General features: G+C 47.3%; 1 protein-coding gene across 1 annotated transcript in view; it reads right to left on the bottom strand.

Moving 5' to 3' along the window:
* Positions 1–17,742, bottom strand: part of LOC142375628 (photoreceptor outer segment membrane glycoprotein 2-like) — an 83,607-nt gene extending 65,865 nt beyond the window's left edge. Inside the window, exon 1 of the mRNA XM_075459773.1 lies at positions 17,159–17,742. Within this exon, the coding sequence (XP_075315888.1) occupies positions 17,159–17,739 (581 nt within the window). The 5' untranslated portion in view covers positions 17,740–17,742. The remainder of the gene's footprint in view (positions 1–17,158) is intronic.
* Between the last annotated feature and the right edge of the window lie 4,308 nt (positions 17,743–22,050).

The raw sequence follows: 22,050 nt of genomic DNA, 5'->3' as shown, positions 1-22,050 counted from the left end.
CGTACCAACTGTTCCTACCAACAGTTCCTACCAACAGTTCCTACCCAACAGTTCCTACCAACTGTTCCTCAACAACAGTTCCTACCAACTGTTCCTACCAACAGTTCCTCACCAACAGTTCCTACCCAACAGTTCCTACCAACTGTTCCTCAACAACAGTTCCTACCAACTGTTCCTACCAACTGTTCCTCACCAACAGTTCCTCACCAACAGTTCCTACCCACAATTCCTCACCAACTGTTCCTACCAACAGTTCCTCACCAACAGTTCCTACCAACAGTTCTTCACCAACAGTTCCTACCAAAAGTTCCTACCAACAGTTCCTCAAACAACAGTTCTTACCAAAAGTTCCTCACCAACTGTTCCTACCAACAGTTCCTCACCAAAAGTTCCTACCAACAGTTCCTCACCAACAGTTCCTCACCAACTGTTCCTCACCAACTGTTCCTACCAACAGTTCCTCACCAACAGTTCCTACCAACAGTTCCTCACCAACTGTTCCTACAAACAGTTCCTCACCAACTGTTCCTACCAACAGTTCCTCACCAACAGTTCCTCACCAACTGTTCCTCACCAACAGTTCCTCACCAACAGTTCCTCACCAACAATTCCTACCAACAGTTCCTCACCAACAGTTCCTACCAACAGTTCCTCACCAACTGTTCCTCACCAACAGTTCCTCACCAACTGTTCCTACCAACAGTTCCTACCAACTGTTCCTACCAACTGTTCCTACCAACAGTTTATCACCAACTGTTCCTCACCAACAGTTCCTACCAACTGTTCCTACCAACAGTTCCTCACCAACAGTTCCTACCCAACAGTTCCTACCAACTGTTCCTAACAACTGTTCCTACCAACTGTTCCTACCAACTGTTCCTCACCAACAGTTCCGACCAACAGTTCCTACCAACAGTTCCTACCAACTGTTCCTACCAACTGTTCCTCACCAACAGTTCCTACCAACTGTTCCTACCAACTGTTCCTACCAACAGTTCCTCACCAACTGTTCCTCACCAACAGTTCCTACCAACTGTTCCTACCAACAGTTCCTCACCAACAGTTCCTACCCAACAGTTCCTACCAACTGTTCCTACCAACAGTTCCTCACCAACAGTTCCTCACCAACTGTTCCTCACCAACAGTTCCTCACCAACAGTTCCTCACCAACAATTCCTACCAACAGTTCCTCACCAACAGTTCCTACCAACAGTTCCTCACCAACTGTTCCTCACCAACAGTTCCTCACCAACTGTTCCTACCAACAGTTCCTACCAACTGTTCCTACCAACAGTTCCTACCAACAGTTTATCACCAACTGTTCCTCACCAACTGTTCCTACAAACAGTTCCTCACCAACTGTTCCTACCAACAGTTCCTCACCAACAGTTCCTCACCAACTGTTCCTCACCAACAGTTCCTCACCAACAGTTCCTCACCAACAATTCCTACCAACAGTTCCTCACCAACAGTTCCTACCAACAGTTCCTCACCAACTGTTCCTCACCAACAGTTCCTCACCAACTGTTCCTACCAACAGTTCCTACCAACTGTTCCTACCAACTGTTCCTACCAACAGTTTATCACCAACTGTTCCTCACCAACAGTTCCTACCAACTGTTCCTACCAACAGTTCCTCACCAACAGTTCCTACCCAACAGTTCCTACCAACTGTTCCTAACAACTGTTCCTACCAACTGTTCCTACCAACTGTTCATCACCAACAGTTCCGACCAACAGTTCCTACCAACAGTTCCTACCAACTGTTCCTACCAACTGTTCCTCACCAACAGTTCCTACCAACTGTTCCTACCAACTGTTCCTACCAACAGTTCCTCACCAACTGTTCCTCACCAACAGTTCCTACCAACAGTTCCTCACCAACAGTTCCTCACCAACTGTTCCTCACCAACTGTTCCTACCAACAGTTCCTCACCAACAGTTCCTACCAACAGTTCCTCACCAACTGTTCCTACAAACAGTTCCTCACCAACTGTTCCTACCAACAGTTCCTCACCAACAGTTCCTCACCAACTGTTCCTCACCAACAGTTCCTCACCAACAAGTCCTCACCAACAATTCCTACCAACAGTTCCTCACCAACAGTTCCTACCAACAGTTCCTCACCAACTGTTCCTCACCAACAGTTCCTCACCAACTGTTCCTACCAACAGTTCCTACCAACTGTTCCTACCAACTGTTCCTACCAACAGTTTATCACCAACTGTTCCTCACCAACAGTTCCTACCAACTGTTCCTACCAACAGTTCCTCACCAACAGTTCCTACCCAACAGTTCCTACCAACTGTTCCTAACAACTGTTCCTACCAACTGTTCCTACCAACTGTTCCTCACCAACAGTTCCGACCAACAGTTCCTACCAACAGTTCCTACCAACTGTTCCTACCAACTGTTCCTCACCAACAGTTCCTACCAACTGTTCCTACCAACTGTTCCTACCAACAGTTCCTCACCAACTGTTCCTCACCAACAGTTCCTACCAACTGTTCCTACCAACAGTTCCTCACCAACAGTTCCTACCCAACAGTTCCTACCAACTGTTCCTACCAACAGTTCCTCACCAACAGTTCCTCACCAACTGTTCCTCACCAACAGTTCCTCACCAACAGTTCCTCACCAACAATTTCTACCAACAGTTCCTCACCAACAGTTCCTACCAACAGTTCCTCACCAACTGTTCCTCACCAACAGTTCCTCACCAACTGTTCCTACCAACAGTTCCTACCAACTGTTCCTACCAACAGTTCCTACCAACAGTTCCTCACCAACTGTTCCTCACCAACAGTTCCTACCAACTGTTCCTACCAACAGTTCCTCACCAACAGTTCCTACCCAACAGTTCCTACCAACTGTTCCTAACAACTGTTCCTACCAACTGTTCCTACCAACTGTTCCTCACCAACAGTTCCGACCAACAGTTCCTACCAACAGTTCCTACCAACAGTTCCTACCAACTGTTCCTACCAACTGTTCCTCACCAACAGTTCCGACCAACAGTTCCCTACCAACAGTTCCTCACCAACAGTTCCTACCGAACAGTTCCTACCGAACAGTTCCTAACAACTGTTCCTACCTACTGTTCCTCACCAACAGTTCCTCACCAACAGTTCCTACCGACAGTTCCTACCAATAGTTCCTCACCAACAGTTCCTCACCAACTGTTCCTCACCAACTGTTCCTACCAACAGTTCCTACCAACAGTTCCTACCAAAAGTTCCTACCAACAGTTCCTCAAAGAACAGTTCCTACCAAAAGTTCCTCACCAACTGTTCCCACCAACAGTTCCTCACCAACAGTTCCTACCAACAGTTCCTCACCAACAGTTCCTCACCAACAGTTCCTCACCAACTGTTCCTCACCAACTGTTCCTACCAACAGTTCCTCACCAACAGTTCCTACCAACAGTTCCTCACCAACTGTTCCTACCAACAGTTCCTCACCAACTGTTCCTACCAACAGTTCCTCACCAACAGTTCCTCACCAACAGTTCCTCACCAACAGTTCCTCACCAACAGTTCCTCACCAACTGTTCCTACCAACTGTTCCTACCAACAGTTCCTAACCAACTGTTCCTCACCAACAGTTCCTACCAACTGTTCCTACCAACAGTTCCTAACCAACTGTTCCTCACCAACAGTTCCTACCAACAGTTCCTACCAACAGTTCCTCACCAACAGTTCCTCACCAACAGTTCCTCACCAACTGTTCCTCACCAACTGTTCCTACCAACAGTTCCTCACCAACAGTTCCTACCAACAGTTCCTCACCAACTGTTCCTACAAACAGTTCCTCACCAACTGTTCCTACCAACAGTTCCTCACCAACAGTTCCTCACCAACTGTTCCTCACCAACAGTTCCTCACCAACAGTTCCTCACCAACAATTCCTACCAACAGTTCCTCACCAACAGTTCCTACCAACAGTTCCTCACCAACTGTTCCTCACCAACAGTTCCTCACCAACTGTTCCTACCAACAGTTCCTACCAACTGTTCCTACCAACTGTTCCTACCAACAGTTTATCACCAACTGTTCCTCACCAACAGTTCCTACCAACTGTTCCTACCAACAGTTCCTCACCAACAGTTCCTACCCAACAGTTCCTACCAACTGTTCCTAACAACTGTTCCTACCAACTGTTCCTACCAACTGTTCCTCACCAACAGTTCCGACCAACAGTTCCTACCAACAGTTCCTACCAACTGTTCCTACCAACTGTTCCTCACCAACAGTTCCTACCAACTGTTCCTACCAACTGTTCCTACCAACAGTTCCTCACCAACTGTTCCTCACCAACAGTTCCTACCAACTGTTCCTACCAACAGTTCCTCACCAACAGTTCCTACCCAACAGTTCCTACCAACTGTTCCTACCAACAGTTCCTCACCAACAGTTCCTCACCAACTGTTCCTCACCAACAGTTCCTCACCAACAGTTCCTCACCAACAATTCCTACCAACAGTTCCTCACCAACAGTTCCTACCAACAGTTCCTCACCAACTGTTCCTCACCAACAGTTCCTCACCAACTGTTCCTACCAACAGTTCCTACCAACTGTTCCTACCAACAGTTCCTACCAACAGTTCCTCACCAACTGTTCCTCACCAACAGTTCCTACCAACTGTTCCTACCAACAGTTCCTCACCAACAGTTCCTACCAACTGTTCCTAACAACTGTTCCTACCAACTGTTCCTACCAACTGTTCCTCACCAACAGTTCCGACCAACAGTTCCTACCAACAGTTCCTACCAACAGTTCCTACCAACTGTTCCTACCAACTGTTCCTCACCAACAGTTCCGACCAACAGTTCCCTACCAACAGTTCCTCACCAACAGTTCCTACCGAACAGTTCCTACCGAACAGTTCCTACCGAACAGTTCCTACCAACTGTTCCTACCTACTGTTCCTCACCAACAGTTCCTCACCAACAGTTCCTACCGACAGTTCCTACCAATAGTTCCTCACCAACAGTTCCTCACCAACTGTTCCTCACCAACTGTTCCTACCAACAGTTCCTACCAACAGTTCCTACCAAAAGTTCCTACCAACAGTTCCTCAAACAACAGTTCCTACCAAAAGTTCCTCACCAACTGTTCCCACCAACAGTTCCTCACCAACAGTTCCTACCAACAGTTCCTCACCAACAGTTCCTCACCAACAGTTCCTCACCAACTGTTCCTCACCAACTGTTCCTACCAACAGTTCCTCACCAACAGTTCCTACCAACAGTTCCTCACCAACTGTTCCTACCAACAGTTCCTCACCAACTGTTCCTACCAACAGTTCCTCACCAACAGTTCCTCACCAACAGTTCCTCACCAACAGTTCCTCACCAACAGTTCCTCACCAACTGTTCCTACCAACTGTTCCTACCAACAGTTCCTAACCAACTGTTCCTCACCAACAGTTTCTACCAACTGTTCCTACCAACAGTTCCTAACCAACTGTTCCTCACCAACAGTTCCTACCAACTGTTCCTACCAACAGTTCCTCACCAACAGTTCCTAACCAACAGTTCCTACCGACAGTTCCTACCAATAGTTCCTCACCAACAGTTCCTCACCAACTGTTCCTCACCAACTGTTCCTATCAACTATTCCTACCAACAGTTCCTACCAACTGTTCCTACCAACAGTTCCTACCAATAGTTCCTCACCAACAGTTCCTACCAATAGTTCCTCACCAACAGTTCCTCACCAACTGTTCCTCACCAACTGTTCCTACCAACAGTTCCTCACCAACAGTTCCTACCAACTGTTCCTACCAACAGTTCCTCACCAACTGTTCCTACCAACAGTTCCTCACCAACAGTTCCTCACCAACTGTTCCTCACCAACAGTTCCTCACCAACAGTTCCTCACCAACAATTCCTACCAACAGTTCCTCATCAACAGTTCCTCACCAACAGTTCCTACCAACAGTTCCTCACCAACTGTTCCTCACCAACAGTTCCTCACCAACTGTTCCTACCAACAGTTCCTACCAACTGTTCCTACCAACTGTTCCTACCAACAGTTTATCACCAACTGTTCCTCACCAACAGTTCCTACCAACTGTTCCTACCAACAGTTCCTCACCAACAGTTCCTACCCAACAGTTCCTACCAACTGTTCCTAACAACTGTTCCTACCAACTGTTCCTACCAACTGTTCCTCACCAACAGTTCCGACCAACAGTTCCTACCAACAGTTCCTACCAACTGTTCCTACCAACTGTTCCTCACCAACAGTTCCTACCAACTGTTCCTACCAACTGTTCCTACCAACAGTTCCTCACCAACTGTTCCTCACCAACAGTTCCTACCAACTGTTCCTACCAACAGTTCCTCACCAACAGTTCCTACCCAACAGTTCCTACCAACTGTTCCTACCAACAGTTCCTCACCAACAGTTCCTCACCAACTGTTCCTCACCAACAGTTCCTCACCAACAGTTCCTCACCAACAATTCCTACCAACAGTTCCTCACCAACAGTTCCTACCAACAGTTCCTCACCAACTGTTCCTCACCAACAGTTCCTCACCAACTGTTCCTACCAACAGTTCCTACCAACTGTTCCTACCAACAGTTCCTACCAACAGTTTATCACCAACTGTTCCTCACCAACTGTTCCTACAAACAGTTCCTCACCAACTGTTCCTACCAACAGTTCCTCACCAACAGTTCCTCACCAACTGTTCCTCACCAACAGTTCCTCACCAACAGTTCCTCACCAACAATTCCTACCAACAGTTCCTCACCAACAGTTCCTACCAACAGTTCCTCACCAACTGTTCCTCACCAACAGTTCCTCACCAACTGTTCCTACCAACAGTTCCTACCAACTGTTCCTACCAACTGTTCCTACCAACAGTTTATCACCAACTGTTCCTCACCAACAGTTCCTACCAACTGTTCCTACCAACAGTTCCTCACCAACAGTTCCTACCCAACAGTTCCTACCAACTGTTCCTAACAACTGTTCCTACCAACTGTTCCTACCAACTGTTCCTCACCAACAGTTCCGACCAACAGTTCCTACCAACAGTTCCTACCAACTGTTCCTACCAACTGTTCCTCACCAACAGTTCCTACCAACTGTTCCTACCAACTGTTCCTACCAACAGTTCCTCACCAACTGTTCCTCACCAACAGTTCCTACCAACAGTTCCTCACCAACAGTTCCTCACCAACTGTTCCTCACCAACTGTTCCTACCAACAGTTCCTCACCAACAGTTCCTACCAACAGTTCCTCACCAACTGTTCCTACAAACAGTTCCTCACCAACTGTTCCTACCAACAGTTCCTCACCAACAGTTCCTCACCAACTGTTCCTCACCAACAGTTCCTCACCAACAGTTCCTCACCAACAATTCCTACCAACAGTTCCTCACCAACAGTTCCTACCAACAGTTCCTCACCAACTGTTCCTCACCAACAGTTCCTCACCAACTGTTCCTACCAACAGTTCCTACCAACTGTTCCTACCAACTGTTCCTACCAACAGTTTATCACCAACTGTTCCTCACCAACAGTTCCTACCAACTGTTCCTACCAACAGTTCCTCACCAACAGTTCCTACCCAACAGTTCCTACCAACTGTTCCTAACAACTGTTCCTACCAACTGTTCCTACCAACTGTTCCTCACCAACAGTTCCGACCAACAGTTCCTACCAACAGTTCCTACCAACTGTTCCTACCAACTGTTCCTCACCAACAGTTCCTACCAACTGTTCCTACCAACTGTTCCTACCAACAGTTCCTCACCAACTGTTCCTCACCAACAGTTCCTACCAACTGTTCCTACCAACAGTTCCTCACCAACAGTTCCTACCCAACAGTTCCTACCAACTGTTCCTACCAACAGTTCCTCACCAACAGTTCCTCACCAACTGTTCCTCACCAACAGTTCCTCACCAACAGTTCCTCACCAACAATTCCTACCAACAGTTCCTCACCAACAGTTCCTACCAACAGTTCCTCACCAACTGTTCCTCACCAACAGTTCCTCACCAACTGTTCCTACCAACAGTTCCTACCAACTGTTCCTACCAACAGTTCCTACCAACAGTTCCTCACCAACTGTTCCTCACCAACAGTTCCTACCAACTGTTCCTACCAACAGTTCCTCACCAACAGTTCCTACCCAACAGTTCCTACCAACTGTTCCTAACAACTGTTCCTACCAACTGTTCCTACCAACTGTTCCTCACCAACAGTTCCGACCAACAGTTCCTACCAACAGTTCCTACCAACAGTTCCTACCAACTGTTCCTACCAACTGTTCCTCACCAACAGTTCCGACCAACAGTTCCCTACCAACAGTTCCTCACCAACAGTTCCTACCGAACAGTTCCTACCGAACAGTTCCTAACAACTGTTCCTACCTACTGTTCCTCACCAACAGTTCCTCACCAACAGTTCCTACCGACAGTTCCTACCAATAGTTCCTCACCAACAGTTCCTCACCAACTGTTCCTCACCAACTGTTCCTACCAACAGTTCCTACCAACAGTTCCTACCAAAAGTTCCTACCAACAGTTCCTCAAAGAACAGTTCCTACCAAAAGTTCCTCACCAACTGTTCCCACCAACAGTTCCTCACCAACAGTTCCTACCAACAGTTCCTCACCAACAGTTCCTCACCAACAGTTCCTCACCAACTGTTCCTCACCAACTGTTCCTACCAACAGTTCCTCACCAACAGTTCCTACCAACAGTTCCTCACCAACTGTTCCTACCAACAGTTCCTCACCAACTGTTCCTACCAACAGTTCCTCACCAACAGTTCCTCACCAACAGTTCCTCACCAACAGTTCCTCACCAACAGTTCCTCACCAACTGTTCCTACCAACTGTTCCTACCAACAGTTCCTAACCAACTGTTCCTCACCAACAGTTCCTACCAACTGTTCCTACCAACAGTTCCTAACCAACTGTTCCTCACCAACAGTTCCTACCAACTGTTCCTACCAACAGTTCCTCACCAACAGTTCCTAACCAACAGTTCCTACCGACAGTTCCTACCAATAGTTCCTCACCAACAGTTCCTCACCAACTGTTCCTCACCAACTGTTCCTATCAACTATTCCTACCAACAGTTCCTACCAACAGTTCCTACCAACAGTTCCTACCAACAGTTCCTCACCAACAGTTCCTCACCAACAGTTCCTCACCAACTGTTCCTCACCAACTGTTCCTACCAACAGTTCCTCACCAACAGTTCCTACCAACAGTTCCTCACCAACTGTTCCTACAAACAGTTCCTCACCAACTGTTCCTACCAACAGTTCCTCACCAACAGTTCCTCACCAACTGTTCCTCACCAACAGTTCCTCACCAACAGTTCCTCACCAACAATTCCTACCAACAGTTCCTCACCAACAGTTCCTACCAACAGTTCCTCACCAACTGTTCCTCACCAACAGTTCCTCACCAACTGTTCCTACCAACAGTTCCTACCAACTGTTCCTACCAACTGTTCCTACCAACAGTTTATCACCAACTGTTCCTCACCAACAGTTCCTACCAACTGTTCCTACCAACAGTTCCTCACCAACAGTTCCTACCCAACAGTTCCTACCAACTGTTCCTAACAACTGTTCCTACCAACTGTTCCTACCAACTGTTCCTCACCAACAGTTCCGACCAACAGTTCCTACCAACAGTTCCTACCAACTGTTCCTACCAACTGTTCCTCACCAACAGTTCCTACCAACTGTTCCTACCAACTGTTCCTACCAACAGTTCCTCACCAACTGTTCCTCACCAACAGTTCCTACCAACTGTTCCTACCAACAGTTCCTCACCAACAGTTCCTACCCAACAGTTCCTACCAACTGTTCCTACCAACAGTTCCTCACCAACAGTTCCTCACCAACTGTTCCTCACCAACAGTTCCTCACCAACAGTTCCTCACCAACAATTCCTACCAACAGTTCCTCACCAACAGTTCCTACCAACAGTTCCTCACCAACTGTTCCTCACCAACAGTTCCTCACCAACTGTTCCTACCAACAGTTCCTACCAACTGTTCCTACCAACAGTTCCTACCAACAGTTCCTCACCAACTGTTCCTCACCAACAGTTCCTACCAACTGTTCCTACCAACAGTTCCTCACCAACAGTTCCTACCAACTGTTCCTAACAACTGTTCCTACCAACTGTTCCTACCAACTGTTCCTCACCAACAGTTCCGACCAACAGTTCCTACCAACAGTTCCTACCAACAGTTCCTACCAACTGTTCCTACCAACTGTTCCTCACCAACAGTTCCGACCAACAGTTCCCTACCAACAGTTCCTCACCAACAGTTCCTACCGAACAGTTCCTACCGAACAGTTCCTACCGAACAGTTCCTACCAACTGTTCCTACCTACTGTTCCTCACCAACAGTTCCTCACCAACAGTTCCTACCGACAGTTCCTACCAATAGTTCCTCACCAACAGTTCCTCACCAACTGTTCCTCACCAACTGTTCCTACCAACAGTTCCTACCAACAGTTCCTACCAAAAGTTCCTACCAACAGTTCCTCAAACAACAGTTCCTACCAAAAGTTCCTCACCAACTGTTCCCACCAACAGTTCCTCACCAACAGTTCCTACCAACAGTTCCTCACCAACAGTTCCTCACCAACAGTTCCTCACCAACTGTTCCTCACCAACTGTTCCTACCAACAGTTCCTCACCAACAGTTCCTACCAACAGTTCCTCACCAACTGTTCCTACCAACAGTTCCTCACCAACTGTTCCTACCAACAGTTCCTCACCAACAGTTCCTCACCAACAGTTCCTCACCAACAGTTCCTCACCAACAGTTCCTCACCAACTGTTCCTACCAACTGTTCCTACCAACAGTTCCTAACCAACTGTTCCTCACCAACAGTTTCTACCAACTGTTCCTACCAACAGTTCCTAACCAACTGTTCCTCACCAACAGTTCCTACCAACTGTTCCTACCAACAGTTCCTCACCAACAGTTCCTAACCAACAGTTCCTACCGACAGTTCCTACCAATAGTTCCTCACCAACAGTTCCTCACCAACTGTTCCTCACCAACTGTTCCTATCAACTATTCCTACCAACAGTTCCTACCAACTGTTCCTACCAACAGTTCCTACCAATAGTTCCTCACCAACAGTTCCTACCAATAGTTCCTCACCAACAGTTCCTCACCAACTGTTCCTCACCAACTGTTCCTACCAACAGTTCCTCACCAACAGTTCCTACCAACTGTTCCTACCAACAGTTCCTCACCAACTGTTCCTACCAACAGTTCCTCACCAACAGTTCCTCACCAACTGTTCCTCACCAACAGTTCCTCACCAACAGTTCCTCACCAACAATTCCTACCAACAGTTCCTCACCAACAGTTCCTACCAACAGTTCCTCACCAACTGTTCCTCACCAACAGTTCCTACCAACAGTTCCTCACCAACTGTTCCTCACCAACTGTTCCTTTCCAACTGTTCCTATCAACTGTTCCTACCAACAGTTCCTACCAACTGTTCCTACCAACAGTTCCTCACCAACAGTTCCTACCAACAGTTCCTACCAACTGTTCCTACCAACAGTTCCTCACCAACTGTTCCTACCAACAGTTCCTCACCAACAGTTCCTCACCAACTGTTCCTCACCAACTGTTCCTACCAACAGTTCCTCACCAACAGTTCCTACCAACTGTTCCTACCAACAGTTCCTCACCAACTGTTCCTACCAACAGTTCCTCACCAACAGTTCCTCACCAACTGTTCCTCACCAACAGTTCCTCACCAACAGTTCCTCACCAACAATTCCTACCAACAGTTCCTCACCAACAGTTCCTACCAACAGTTCCTCACCAACTGTTCCTCACCAACAGTTCCTACCAACAGTTCCTCACCAACTGTTCCTCACCATCTGTTCCTACCAACAGTTCCTCACCAACAGTTCCTCACCAACTGTTCCTCACCAACAGTTCCTACCAACTGTTCCTACCAACAGTTCCTCACCAACAGTTCCTACCAACAGTTCCTACCAACTGTTCCTACCAACAGTTCCTCACCAACAGTTCCTCACCAACAGTTCCTCACCAACTGTTCCTAACCAACTGTTCCTACCAACTGTTCCTACCAACTGTTCCTCACCAACAGTTCCTCACCAACAGTTCCTACCGACTGTTCCTCACCAACAGTTCCGACGAACAATTCCTACCAACAGTCCCCTACCAACAGTTCCTCACCAACAGTTCCTACCGAACAGTTCCTACCAACAGTTCCTCACCAACTGTTCCTAACCAACTGTTCCTAACCAACTGTTCCTACCAACTGTTCCTACCAACTGTTCCTCACCAACAGTTCCTCACCAACAGTTCCTACCGACTGTTCCTCATCAACAGTTCCGACCAACAGTTCCTACCAACAGTCCCCTACCAACAGTTCCTCACCAACAGTTCCTACCGAACAGTTCCTACCAACAGTTCCTACCAACTGTTCCTACCAACAGTTCCTCACCAACTGTTCCTAACCAACTGTTCCTACCAACTGTTCCTACCAACTGTTCCTCACCAACAGTTCCTCACCAACAGTTCCTACCAACAGTTCCTCACCAACAGTTCCTACCGACAGTTCCTACCAATAGTTCCTCACCAAGAGTTCCTCACCAACTGTTCCTCAACAACTGTTCGTACCAACTGTTCCTACCAACAGTTCCTACCAACTGTTCCTACCCACAGTTCCTCACCAACAGTTCCTACCCAACAGTTCCTACCAACTGTTCCTCAACAACAGTTCCTACCAACTGTTCCTACCAACTGTTCTTCACCAACTGTTCCTACCAACTATTCCTACCAACTGTTCCTCACCAACAGTTCCTACCAACTGTTCCTCACCAACAATTCCTACCAACAGTTCCTCACCAACAGTTCCTACCAACAGTTCCTACCAACAGTTCCTCACCAACAATTCCTACCAACAGTTCCTCACCAACAGTTCCTACCAACAGTTCCTCACCAACTGTTCCTCACCAACAGTTCCTCACCAACTGTTCCTACCAACAGTTCCTACCAACTGTTCCTACCAACTGTTCCTACCAACAGTTCCTCACCAACTGTTCCTCACCAACAGTTCCTACCAACTGTACCTACCAACAGTTCCTCACCAACTGTTCCTCACCAACAGTTCCTCACCAACAGTTCCCACCAACAGTTCCTTCCAACTGTTCCTCACCAACAGTTCCTACCAACAGTTCGTCACCAACTGTTCGTACCAACAGTTCCTACCAACAGTTCCTACCAACAGTTACTCACCAACAGTTCCTCACCAACAGTTCCTCACCAACTGTTACTACCAACTGTTCCTCACCAACAGTTCCTACCAACAGTTCCCCACCAACTGTTCCTACCAACAGTTCCTACCAACAGTTCCTCACCAACTGTTCCTACCAACAGTTCCTACCAACAGTTCCTCACCAACAGTTCCTCACCAACAGTTCCTCACCAACAGTTCCTACCAACAGTTCCTCACCAACAGTTCCTCACCAACAGTTCCTCACCAACTGTTCCTCACCAACAGTTCCTCACCAACTGTTCCTACCAACAGTTCCTCACCAACTGTTCCTCACCAACTGTTCCTCACCAACTGTTCCTCACCAACTGTTCCTACCAACTGTTCCTCACCAACTTTTCCTACCAAAAGTTCCTACCAACAGTTCCTTACCAACAGTTCCTCACCAACTGTTCCTCACCAACAGTTCCTCACCAACAGTTCCTACCAACAGTTCATCACCAACTGTTCCTCACCAACAGTTCCTCACCAACAGTTCCTACCAACAGTTCCTCACCAACAGTTCCTACCAACAGTTCCTACCAACAGTTCCTCACCAACAGTTCCTACCAATAGTTCCTCACCAACTGTTCTTACCAACTGTTCCTACCAACAGTTCCTACCAACAGTTCCTACCAACAGTTCCTGCCAACAGTTCCTCACCAACTGTTCCTACCAACAGTTCCTACCAACAGTTCCTCACCAACAGTTCCTACCAATAGTTCCTCACCAACTGTTCTTACCAACTGTTCCTACCAACAGTTCCTACCAACAGTTCCTACCAACTGTTCCTCACCAACAGTTCCTACCAACAGTTCCTACCAACAGTTCCTACCAACTGTTCCTCACCAACAGTTCCTACCAACAGTTCCTACCAACAGTTCCTCACCAACAGTTCCTACCAACAGTTCGAACCAACAGTTCCTACCAACTGTTCCTCACCAACAGTTCCTACCAACAGTTTCTCACCAACTGTTCCTCACCAACAGTTCCTACCAACAGTTCCCTACCAACAGTTCCTCACCAACAGTTCCTACCAACTGTTCCTCACCAACTGTTCATACCAACTGTTCCTCACCAACTGTTCATACCAACAATTCCTACCAACAGTTCCTCACCAACAGTTCCTACCAACAGTTCCTCACCAACAGTTCCTACCAACAGTTCCTCACCAACTGTTCCTACCAACTGTTCCTACCAACAGTTCCTACCAACTGTTCCTCACCAACAGTCCCTACCAACAGTTCCTACCAACAGTTCCTCACCAACTGTTCCTCACCAACAGTTCCTACCAACAGTTTCTCACCAACTGTTCCTCACCAACAGTTCCTACCAACAGTTCCCTACCAACTGTTCCTCACCAACTGTTCCTACCAACTGTTCCTCACCAACTTTTCCTACCAAAAGTTCCTACCAACAGTTCCTTACCAACAGTTCCTCACCAACTGTTCCTCACCAACAGTTCCTCACCAACAGTTCCTACCAACAGTTCATCACCAACTGTTCCTCACCAACAGTTCCTCACCAACAGTTCCTACCAACAGTTCCTCACCAACAGTTCCTACCAACAGTTCCTACCAACAGTTCCTCACCAACAGTTCCTACCAATAGTTCCTCACCAACTGTTCTTACCAACTGTTCCTACCAACAGTTCCTACCAACAGTTCCTACCAACAGTTCCTGCCAACAGTTCCTCACCAACTGTTCCTACCAACAGTTCCTACCAACAGTTCCTCACCAACAGTTCCTACCAATAGTTCCTCACCAACTGTTCTTACCAACTGTTCCTACCAACAGTTCCTACCAACAGTTCCTACCAACTGTTCCTCACCAACAGTTCCTACCAACAGTTCCTACCAACAGTTCCTACCAACTGTTCCTCACCAACAGTTCCTACCAACAGTTCCTACCAACAGTTCCTCACCAACAGTTCCTACCAACAGTTCGAACCAACAGTTCCTACCAACTGTTCCTCACCAACAGTTCCTACCAACAGTTTCTCACCAACTGTTCCTCACCAACAGTTCCTACCAACAGTTCCCTACCAACAGTTCCTCACCAACAGTTCCTACCAACTGTTCCTCACCAACTGTTCATACCAACTGTTCCTCACCAACTGTTCATACCAACAATTCCTACCAACAGTTCCTCACCAACAGTTCCTACCAACAGTTCCTCACCAACAGTTCCTACCAACAGTTCCTCACCAACTGTTCCTACCAACTGTTCCTACCAACAGTTCCTACCAACTGTTCCTCACCAACAGTCCCTACCAACAGTTCCTACCAACAGTTCCTCACCAACTGTTCCTCACCAACAGTTCCTACCAACTGTTCATACCAACAGTTCCTCACCAACAGTTCCTCACCAACTGTTCCTACCAACAGTTCCTACCAACTGTTCCTCACCAACTGTTCCTACCAAAAGTTCCTACCAACAGTTCCTCACCAACTGTTCCTACCAACAGTTCCTCACCAACAGTTCCTACCAACAGTTCCTACCAACAGTTCCTCACCAACAGTTCCTACCAATAGTTCCTCACCAACTGTTCTTACCAACTGTTCCTACCAACAGTTCCTACCAACAGTTCCTACCAACAGTTCCTGCCAACAGTTCCTCACCAACTGTTCCTACCAATAGTTCCTCACCAACTGTTCTTACCAACTGTTCCTACCAACAGTTCCTACCAACAGTTCCTACCAACAGTTCCTGCCAACAGTTCCTCACCAACTGTTCCTACCAACAGTTCCTACCAACAGTTCCTCACCAACAGTTCCTACCAATAGTTCCTCACCAACTGTTCTTACCAACTGTTCCTACCAACAGTTCCTACCAACAGTTCCTACCAACTGTTCCTCACCAACAGTTCCTACCAACAGTTCCTACCAACAGTTCCTACCAACTGTTCCTCACCAACAGTTCCTAACAACAGTTCCTACCAACAGTTCCTCACCAACAGTTCCTACCAACAGTTCGAACCAACAGTTCCTACCAACTGTTCCTCACCAACAGTTCCTCACCAACAGTTCCTACCAACAGTTTCTCACCAACTGTTCCTCACCAACAGTTCCTCACCAAGTGTTCCTCACCAACAGTTCCTACCAACAGTTCCTACCAACAGTTCCTCACCAACAGTTCCTACCAACAGTTCCTCACCAACTGTTCATACCAACAGTTCCTACCAACAGTTCCTACCAACAGTTCCTCACCAACAGTTCCTACCAACAGTTCCTCACCAACAGTTCCTACAAACAGTTCCTACCAACAGTTCATCACCAACTGTTCCTACCAAAAGTTCCTCACCAACAGTTCCTACCAACAGTTCCTACCAACAGTTCCTCACCAACAGTTCCTACAAACAGTTCCTACCAACAGTTCATCACCAACTGTTCCTACCAACAGTTCCTCACCAACAGTTCCTACCAACAGTTCCTACCAACAGTTCCTCACCAATAGTTCCTACCAACAGTTCCTCACCAACAGTTCCTACCAACAGTTCCTCACCAACAGTTCCTCACCAACAGTTCCTACCAATAGTTCCTACCAACAGTTCCTAACCAACAGTTCCTACCAACAGTTCCTAACCAACAGTTCCTACCAACAGTTCCTCACCAACAGTTCCTCACCAACAGTTCCTCACCAAAAGTTCCTACCAACAGTTCCTACCCACAGTTCCTACCAACCTTTTCATCGGAACCTTTTCATCAGAACCTTTTCATCAGAACCTTTTCATGTGGTTTGTTTTTGTTTCACAGACATCAAATCTTCTCTGAATTCAGCAGAACTTCTACCAAACACATTGCTGCTGCCCAGCCTTACCAGAACCAGAACCAGCAAACACCTTCAGCTCCACTTACTCGCTCACAGAGCTGCTGCTCAGGTCCAGGTAGCGGCTGCCGATCCACTGGACCTGGAACCAGTCCCGGTAGCCGGTGTTCCCACAGCACTGGAACTGGATCTGAAGCAGGTCCAGAGTCCTCTTCAGGTAGCAGCGGCCCGGCGTGTCCGTGTCCTTGTAGTAGCTCATGGTGTTTCTCAGGCCCAGGAACAGGGACTCCTCCAGCTGGCCGCGCACGCCGTAGCACATGAGCGCGCCCGCCAGGACGCAGGCCGTGAAGAAGAAGGTGCAGACCACGTAGGGCATCATGGCCAGCTTCCAGCGCAGGAACTTGTTCGTGTCGGCGCAGTCCAGGCAGATCCGGGCGCCCAGGAAGTTGATGCCGCAGGCGGCCAGGCCCGTGGTGATCAGCATGTGCGGCACGTAGAGGATCCCCTGCTCTGACATCACTTCCTGCCATTTCTGGATCTCCACTTTGAGGAACAAGCCCAGGCCGAAGAGGATAGCGCCGGTCACCACGGAGATCCAGTTGAGCAGCCAGAGGACCTGAGCCAGCTTCTCCCGCTCTGCCCTGGTGAAGGTTACCTTCCCCACCGCCATGTTGGCCCGTCACAGCGTCTCACATCCAGAGGAGCCGGGCATGCTCAGAACCTCATGGTGCAGTACCAATCATGACCACTAGGGGACAAACATCTGCACCATCCAACCATGAGCACCCCCCCCCCCGAACAGGAAGTCTGGATGTTGGGAAATCAGCTCGTTTCAGAAGTTTGGTCCAGCTTTCTGCTAAAGGATCCAAACGTCCAAAGGTCCGGTTGGACCGCGGTCTAAAGGATCCAAAGGTCCGGTTGGACCGCGGTCTAAAGGATCCAAAGATCCGGTTGGACCGCGGTCTAAAGGATCCAAAGGTCCGGTTGGACCGCGGTCATGTGGTTCAGTCTAAAGGATCCAAAGGTCCGGTTGGACTGCGGTCATGTGGTTCAGTCTAAAGGATCCAAAGGTCCGGTTGGACCGCGGTCATGTGGTTCAGTCTAAAGGATCCAAAGGTCCGGTTGGACCGCGGTCTAAAGGATCCAAAGATCCGGTTGGACCGCGGTCTAAAGGATCCAAAGGTCCGGTTGGACTGCGGTCATGTGGTTCCGACTAAAGGATCCAAAGGTCTGGTTGGACTGCGGTGTTAAGGATCCAAAGGTCCGGTTGGACCGCGCTCTAAAGGATCGAACGGTCCGGTTGGACCGCGGTCATGTGGTTCCGATGGTAAAGAAGAGGACCCAGAACAGCTCCCTGCTGTATGCCGTGGTGTTAGCAGGTTTAAAGGTCAGGCTTCCTCCTCTCTGATCAGGATCAGCACCAAGCCCGTCGAACAGAACATGGCGCCCCCTCAGAACCCGACGCCCCCTCAGAACCCGACGCCCCCTCAGAACCCGACGCCCCCTCAGAACCTGGCGCCCCCTCAGAACCGCTCCGGTTGGAAGCTCCACTCCCGGCTCAGAGCGCCTTCAGTGGGGCCATAAGCAGCTTAATGAGGTATTTCAGTAGCTCCACAGGCTACAGGAAAGGAAAGGCTAAAGGAAGGTCAGAGTTCACCAAACTGCGGCTGATGACATCACACTCTGACGCCATCGGTCACTTGACGTGTCGGAGGCTCAGAACCAGAATCAAACGTCTCCGGGTTCTGCTCGGTAACAGTTCACCTGAGCCGGGGATGCATCCGTCGGACGCTCGGCTTGGCTAGCAGGACACCATCCGGCCAACGCTGCAGCTCTGCGGCGGCTGCCCACGTCCCATCATGCACCTGTAATCTGCTTACAGATAATCAGCCTTGTTTTAAGCTCTGAGCGCCCGATGGAGCGTCACCAGGACGCCTCCTCTCACTTTACACCTGAGAGCAGCCGGGGCCGTTTGCATCGTTCAGGCATGCTCCCTTTGGGTCAGATATTACAGAACTTTAACATCAATTATCACAGTTTATGCAGACGATACACAACTTTATGTCTCTGTCACCATGGCAACTGCAGCCCAGCAGACGTACTGGTCACACTGGACAAAATGCCCCTCCAAAAATAAGTAAAAACAACAAAAAAAAGACGTTTTTGCTTGAAATAAGCAAAAAAATCTGCCAATGGAACTAGTGAAAATCGGCTTGTCAAGATTTCTTGAAATAAAATGTGATATTTAGGACTTTTGAGTTAAAAGTGATCTTGAAATTGGCTTAAAAACCTCTTCAAATGAAAAAAATGCTTGTTTCAAATGATATGTGACTCAAAACGAGATGTTTTCAAGACTTTTTCACTTAACAAGATATTCCAGATGTATTGTATTAAAACAAGTCCCTATATCTGGCTGAAATGGTGCTTGTTAGGCAGTTGTGTCTGATATTAAGTGTAATGAGATACTCAATGAGACAAATATACTTGGTAAGATTTAGATTTTAGATAACATAAAATGAATACATAGAGAGAGGAGAGTAATAAGAACAGAACAATAGAGTCAGAGAGTGTAGCAGCAACAGGTGTGGCAGTTACATGAGTACTGTAAATCCGCAAAATGTTACATAAAATCAATGTGTTTATAAAATACTACTTAAACTCAGGTGGCATCCTTTCTTATTGGATTGTTTGTTTCTCAAAAAAAGAAGAAGAAAAAAAAAAAGATCCTAGATTATTTCTGGCATATATTGTTTGAGATATTTTTCCCACCTATTCCAATGTTTACAAAATGAGTCTATTTTTAAATTAACTGTGAAAGTTTTTTTTTCCATTTTGTAAGTATCTGCCACTATTTGGGCCCATTCTCTATCAGTAGGTTCGAGAGAGAATTTTCTACAGTTAAATGAAGACCAAACTGAGATCATTCTGTTTGGGAGCAAAGAGAAGAGGGTCAGCGTTGATAAATATCTTGAGACTCGGGACCTTACAATCACTGAGCGAGTCGGTAACCTCGGAGTGTTGATAGACTCAGATCTGACTTTCAGCAGCCACATCAAAGCTGTCACCAAGGCAGCTTTTTACCACCTCAGAATTACAATTAGCAGCTATGAATCTGAGCGAGTGGAGTCCCCCAGGGGTCAATTCTTGGACTTCCCACAAAGAGCATTAAACATCTGCAGCTCATCCAGAACGCTGCTGCTGGAGTTTTAACCCGGACTAAGAGATCTGAACACATCACAGCAGCTTTAAAATCTTTACTCTGGCTTCCAGTCAGTCACAGAATAGATTTTAAAAGCCTGCTGATGGTTTACAATCTGTGATCTGTTCAGAGAATATAAAGCCAGCAGAGCTCTTAGATCCAAGGACTCAGGTCAGCTGGTCCAGTCCAGAGTCCAGACTAAACATGGAGAAGCAGCATTTAGCTGTTATGCTGCCAACAAGTGGAACAAACTGCCAGTGGAGATTAAACTTTCACCAAATGGAGACATTTTTAAATCCAGGTTAAAAACATTTCTGTTCTCATGTGTCTATGCATGAAATCTGCACGCTATCTTTGAACTTATCTGGACTGTTGCTGGTTTTAAATTCATTTAAATTATTTTATTTGTTTCTCTTTATATTCTTTTAATCATTTGAATTATTTTATTTGTTTCTCTTTATATTCTTTTAATCATTTAAATGATTTTATCTGTTTCTCTTTATATTCTTTTATGTATTTTTAATGCTTCTTCCACTCCCTGCTGCAATGCTTTTATTTTATATAAAGCACTTTGAACTGTTTTGGACATGAAATGTGCTATATAAATAAATTTGATTTGATTTGATCCTCTTCACCAGTGAAGCTGCTGGTCCTCTGGCGCCCTCTGGTGGTCACAGTCCCTAAACAAATGGGTTCATCAGTTCCTGCACAGACAGAACCAGAACCAGACGTAAATGCATGAATCACATTTATTTGATATTTATATCAATGAAAAGGAAATTAAGATGTTTCAATGATTAATCTTAAATCTGTTGGTTTAATTAAACAAAAACAAAGAACTGATGTTCAGAGTCTTCTCTGACCAACAGAACCGAGTCCAGAATCTGCAGCAGCACTCAGTGAAAGTTGTTCTGGAAGCTTCTCCAGCCAGCAGGTCACCTGCTGACAGGTGAGGGTGTAACAGCAGCATCCACCCAAGGTTCAGCCTCACCAGGACGGGTCGGGGCTCACCGCTTTGGGCCAAACTCCATCAGAGAATCATCCGTAAGTTTAGCAAATGTTCCTCAGGAAGAGATGGACAGAAAGACAGTGGACACGTGTTCTGTGGGCAGATGGGTCCACGTTTCAGCTGCCGCTGGGACAAACTGCTGAGAAAGAGCATCCAGGCTGTTCTCAGAGAAAAGTTTAAAGCCAGCGTCTGGGGGGGAGGGGGGAGGGGGGGGGGGGGCATCAGGGTCTGCAGTCCACATCTCCCCACATCTGTCCAGATCTGTCCAATATCTGTCCACATCTGTCCAGATCTGTCCAGATCTGTCCACATCTGTCCACATCTGTCCAATATCTGTCCACATCTGTCCACATCTGTCCACATCTGTCCAGATCTGTCCACATCTGTCCAATATCTGTCCACATCTGTCCACATCTGTCCACATCTGTCCAGATCTGTCCAGATCTGTCCACATCTGTCCAGATCTGTCACAATCTGTCCAATATCTGTCCACATCTGTCCACATCTGTCCAGATCTGTCCACATCTGTCCACATCTGTCCAGATCTGTCCAGATCTGTCCACATCTGTCCACATCTGTCCACATCAGTCCACATCTCCCCACATCTGTCCAGATCTGTCCAATATCTGTCCACATCTGTCCAGATCTGTCCAGATCTGTCCACATCTGTCCAATATCTGTCCACATCTGTCCACATCTGTCCAGATCTGTCCAGATCTGTCCACATCTGTCCAGATCTGTCACCATCTGTCCAATATCTGTCCACATCTGTC

The sequence above is a fragment of the Odontesthes bonariensis genome, chromosome 24 (genome assembly GCF_027942865.1).
Source record: "Odontesthes bonariensis isolate fOdoBon6 chromosome 24, fOdoBon6.hap1, whole genome shotgun sequence".
NCBI classification, from domain to species: Eukaryota; Metazoa; Chordata; class Actinopteri; order Atheriniformes; family Atherinopsidae; genus Odontesthes; species Odontesthes bonariensis.
This window is presented reverse-complemented; position numbering and strand designations above follow the sequence as displayed.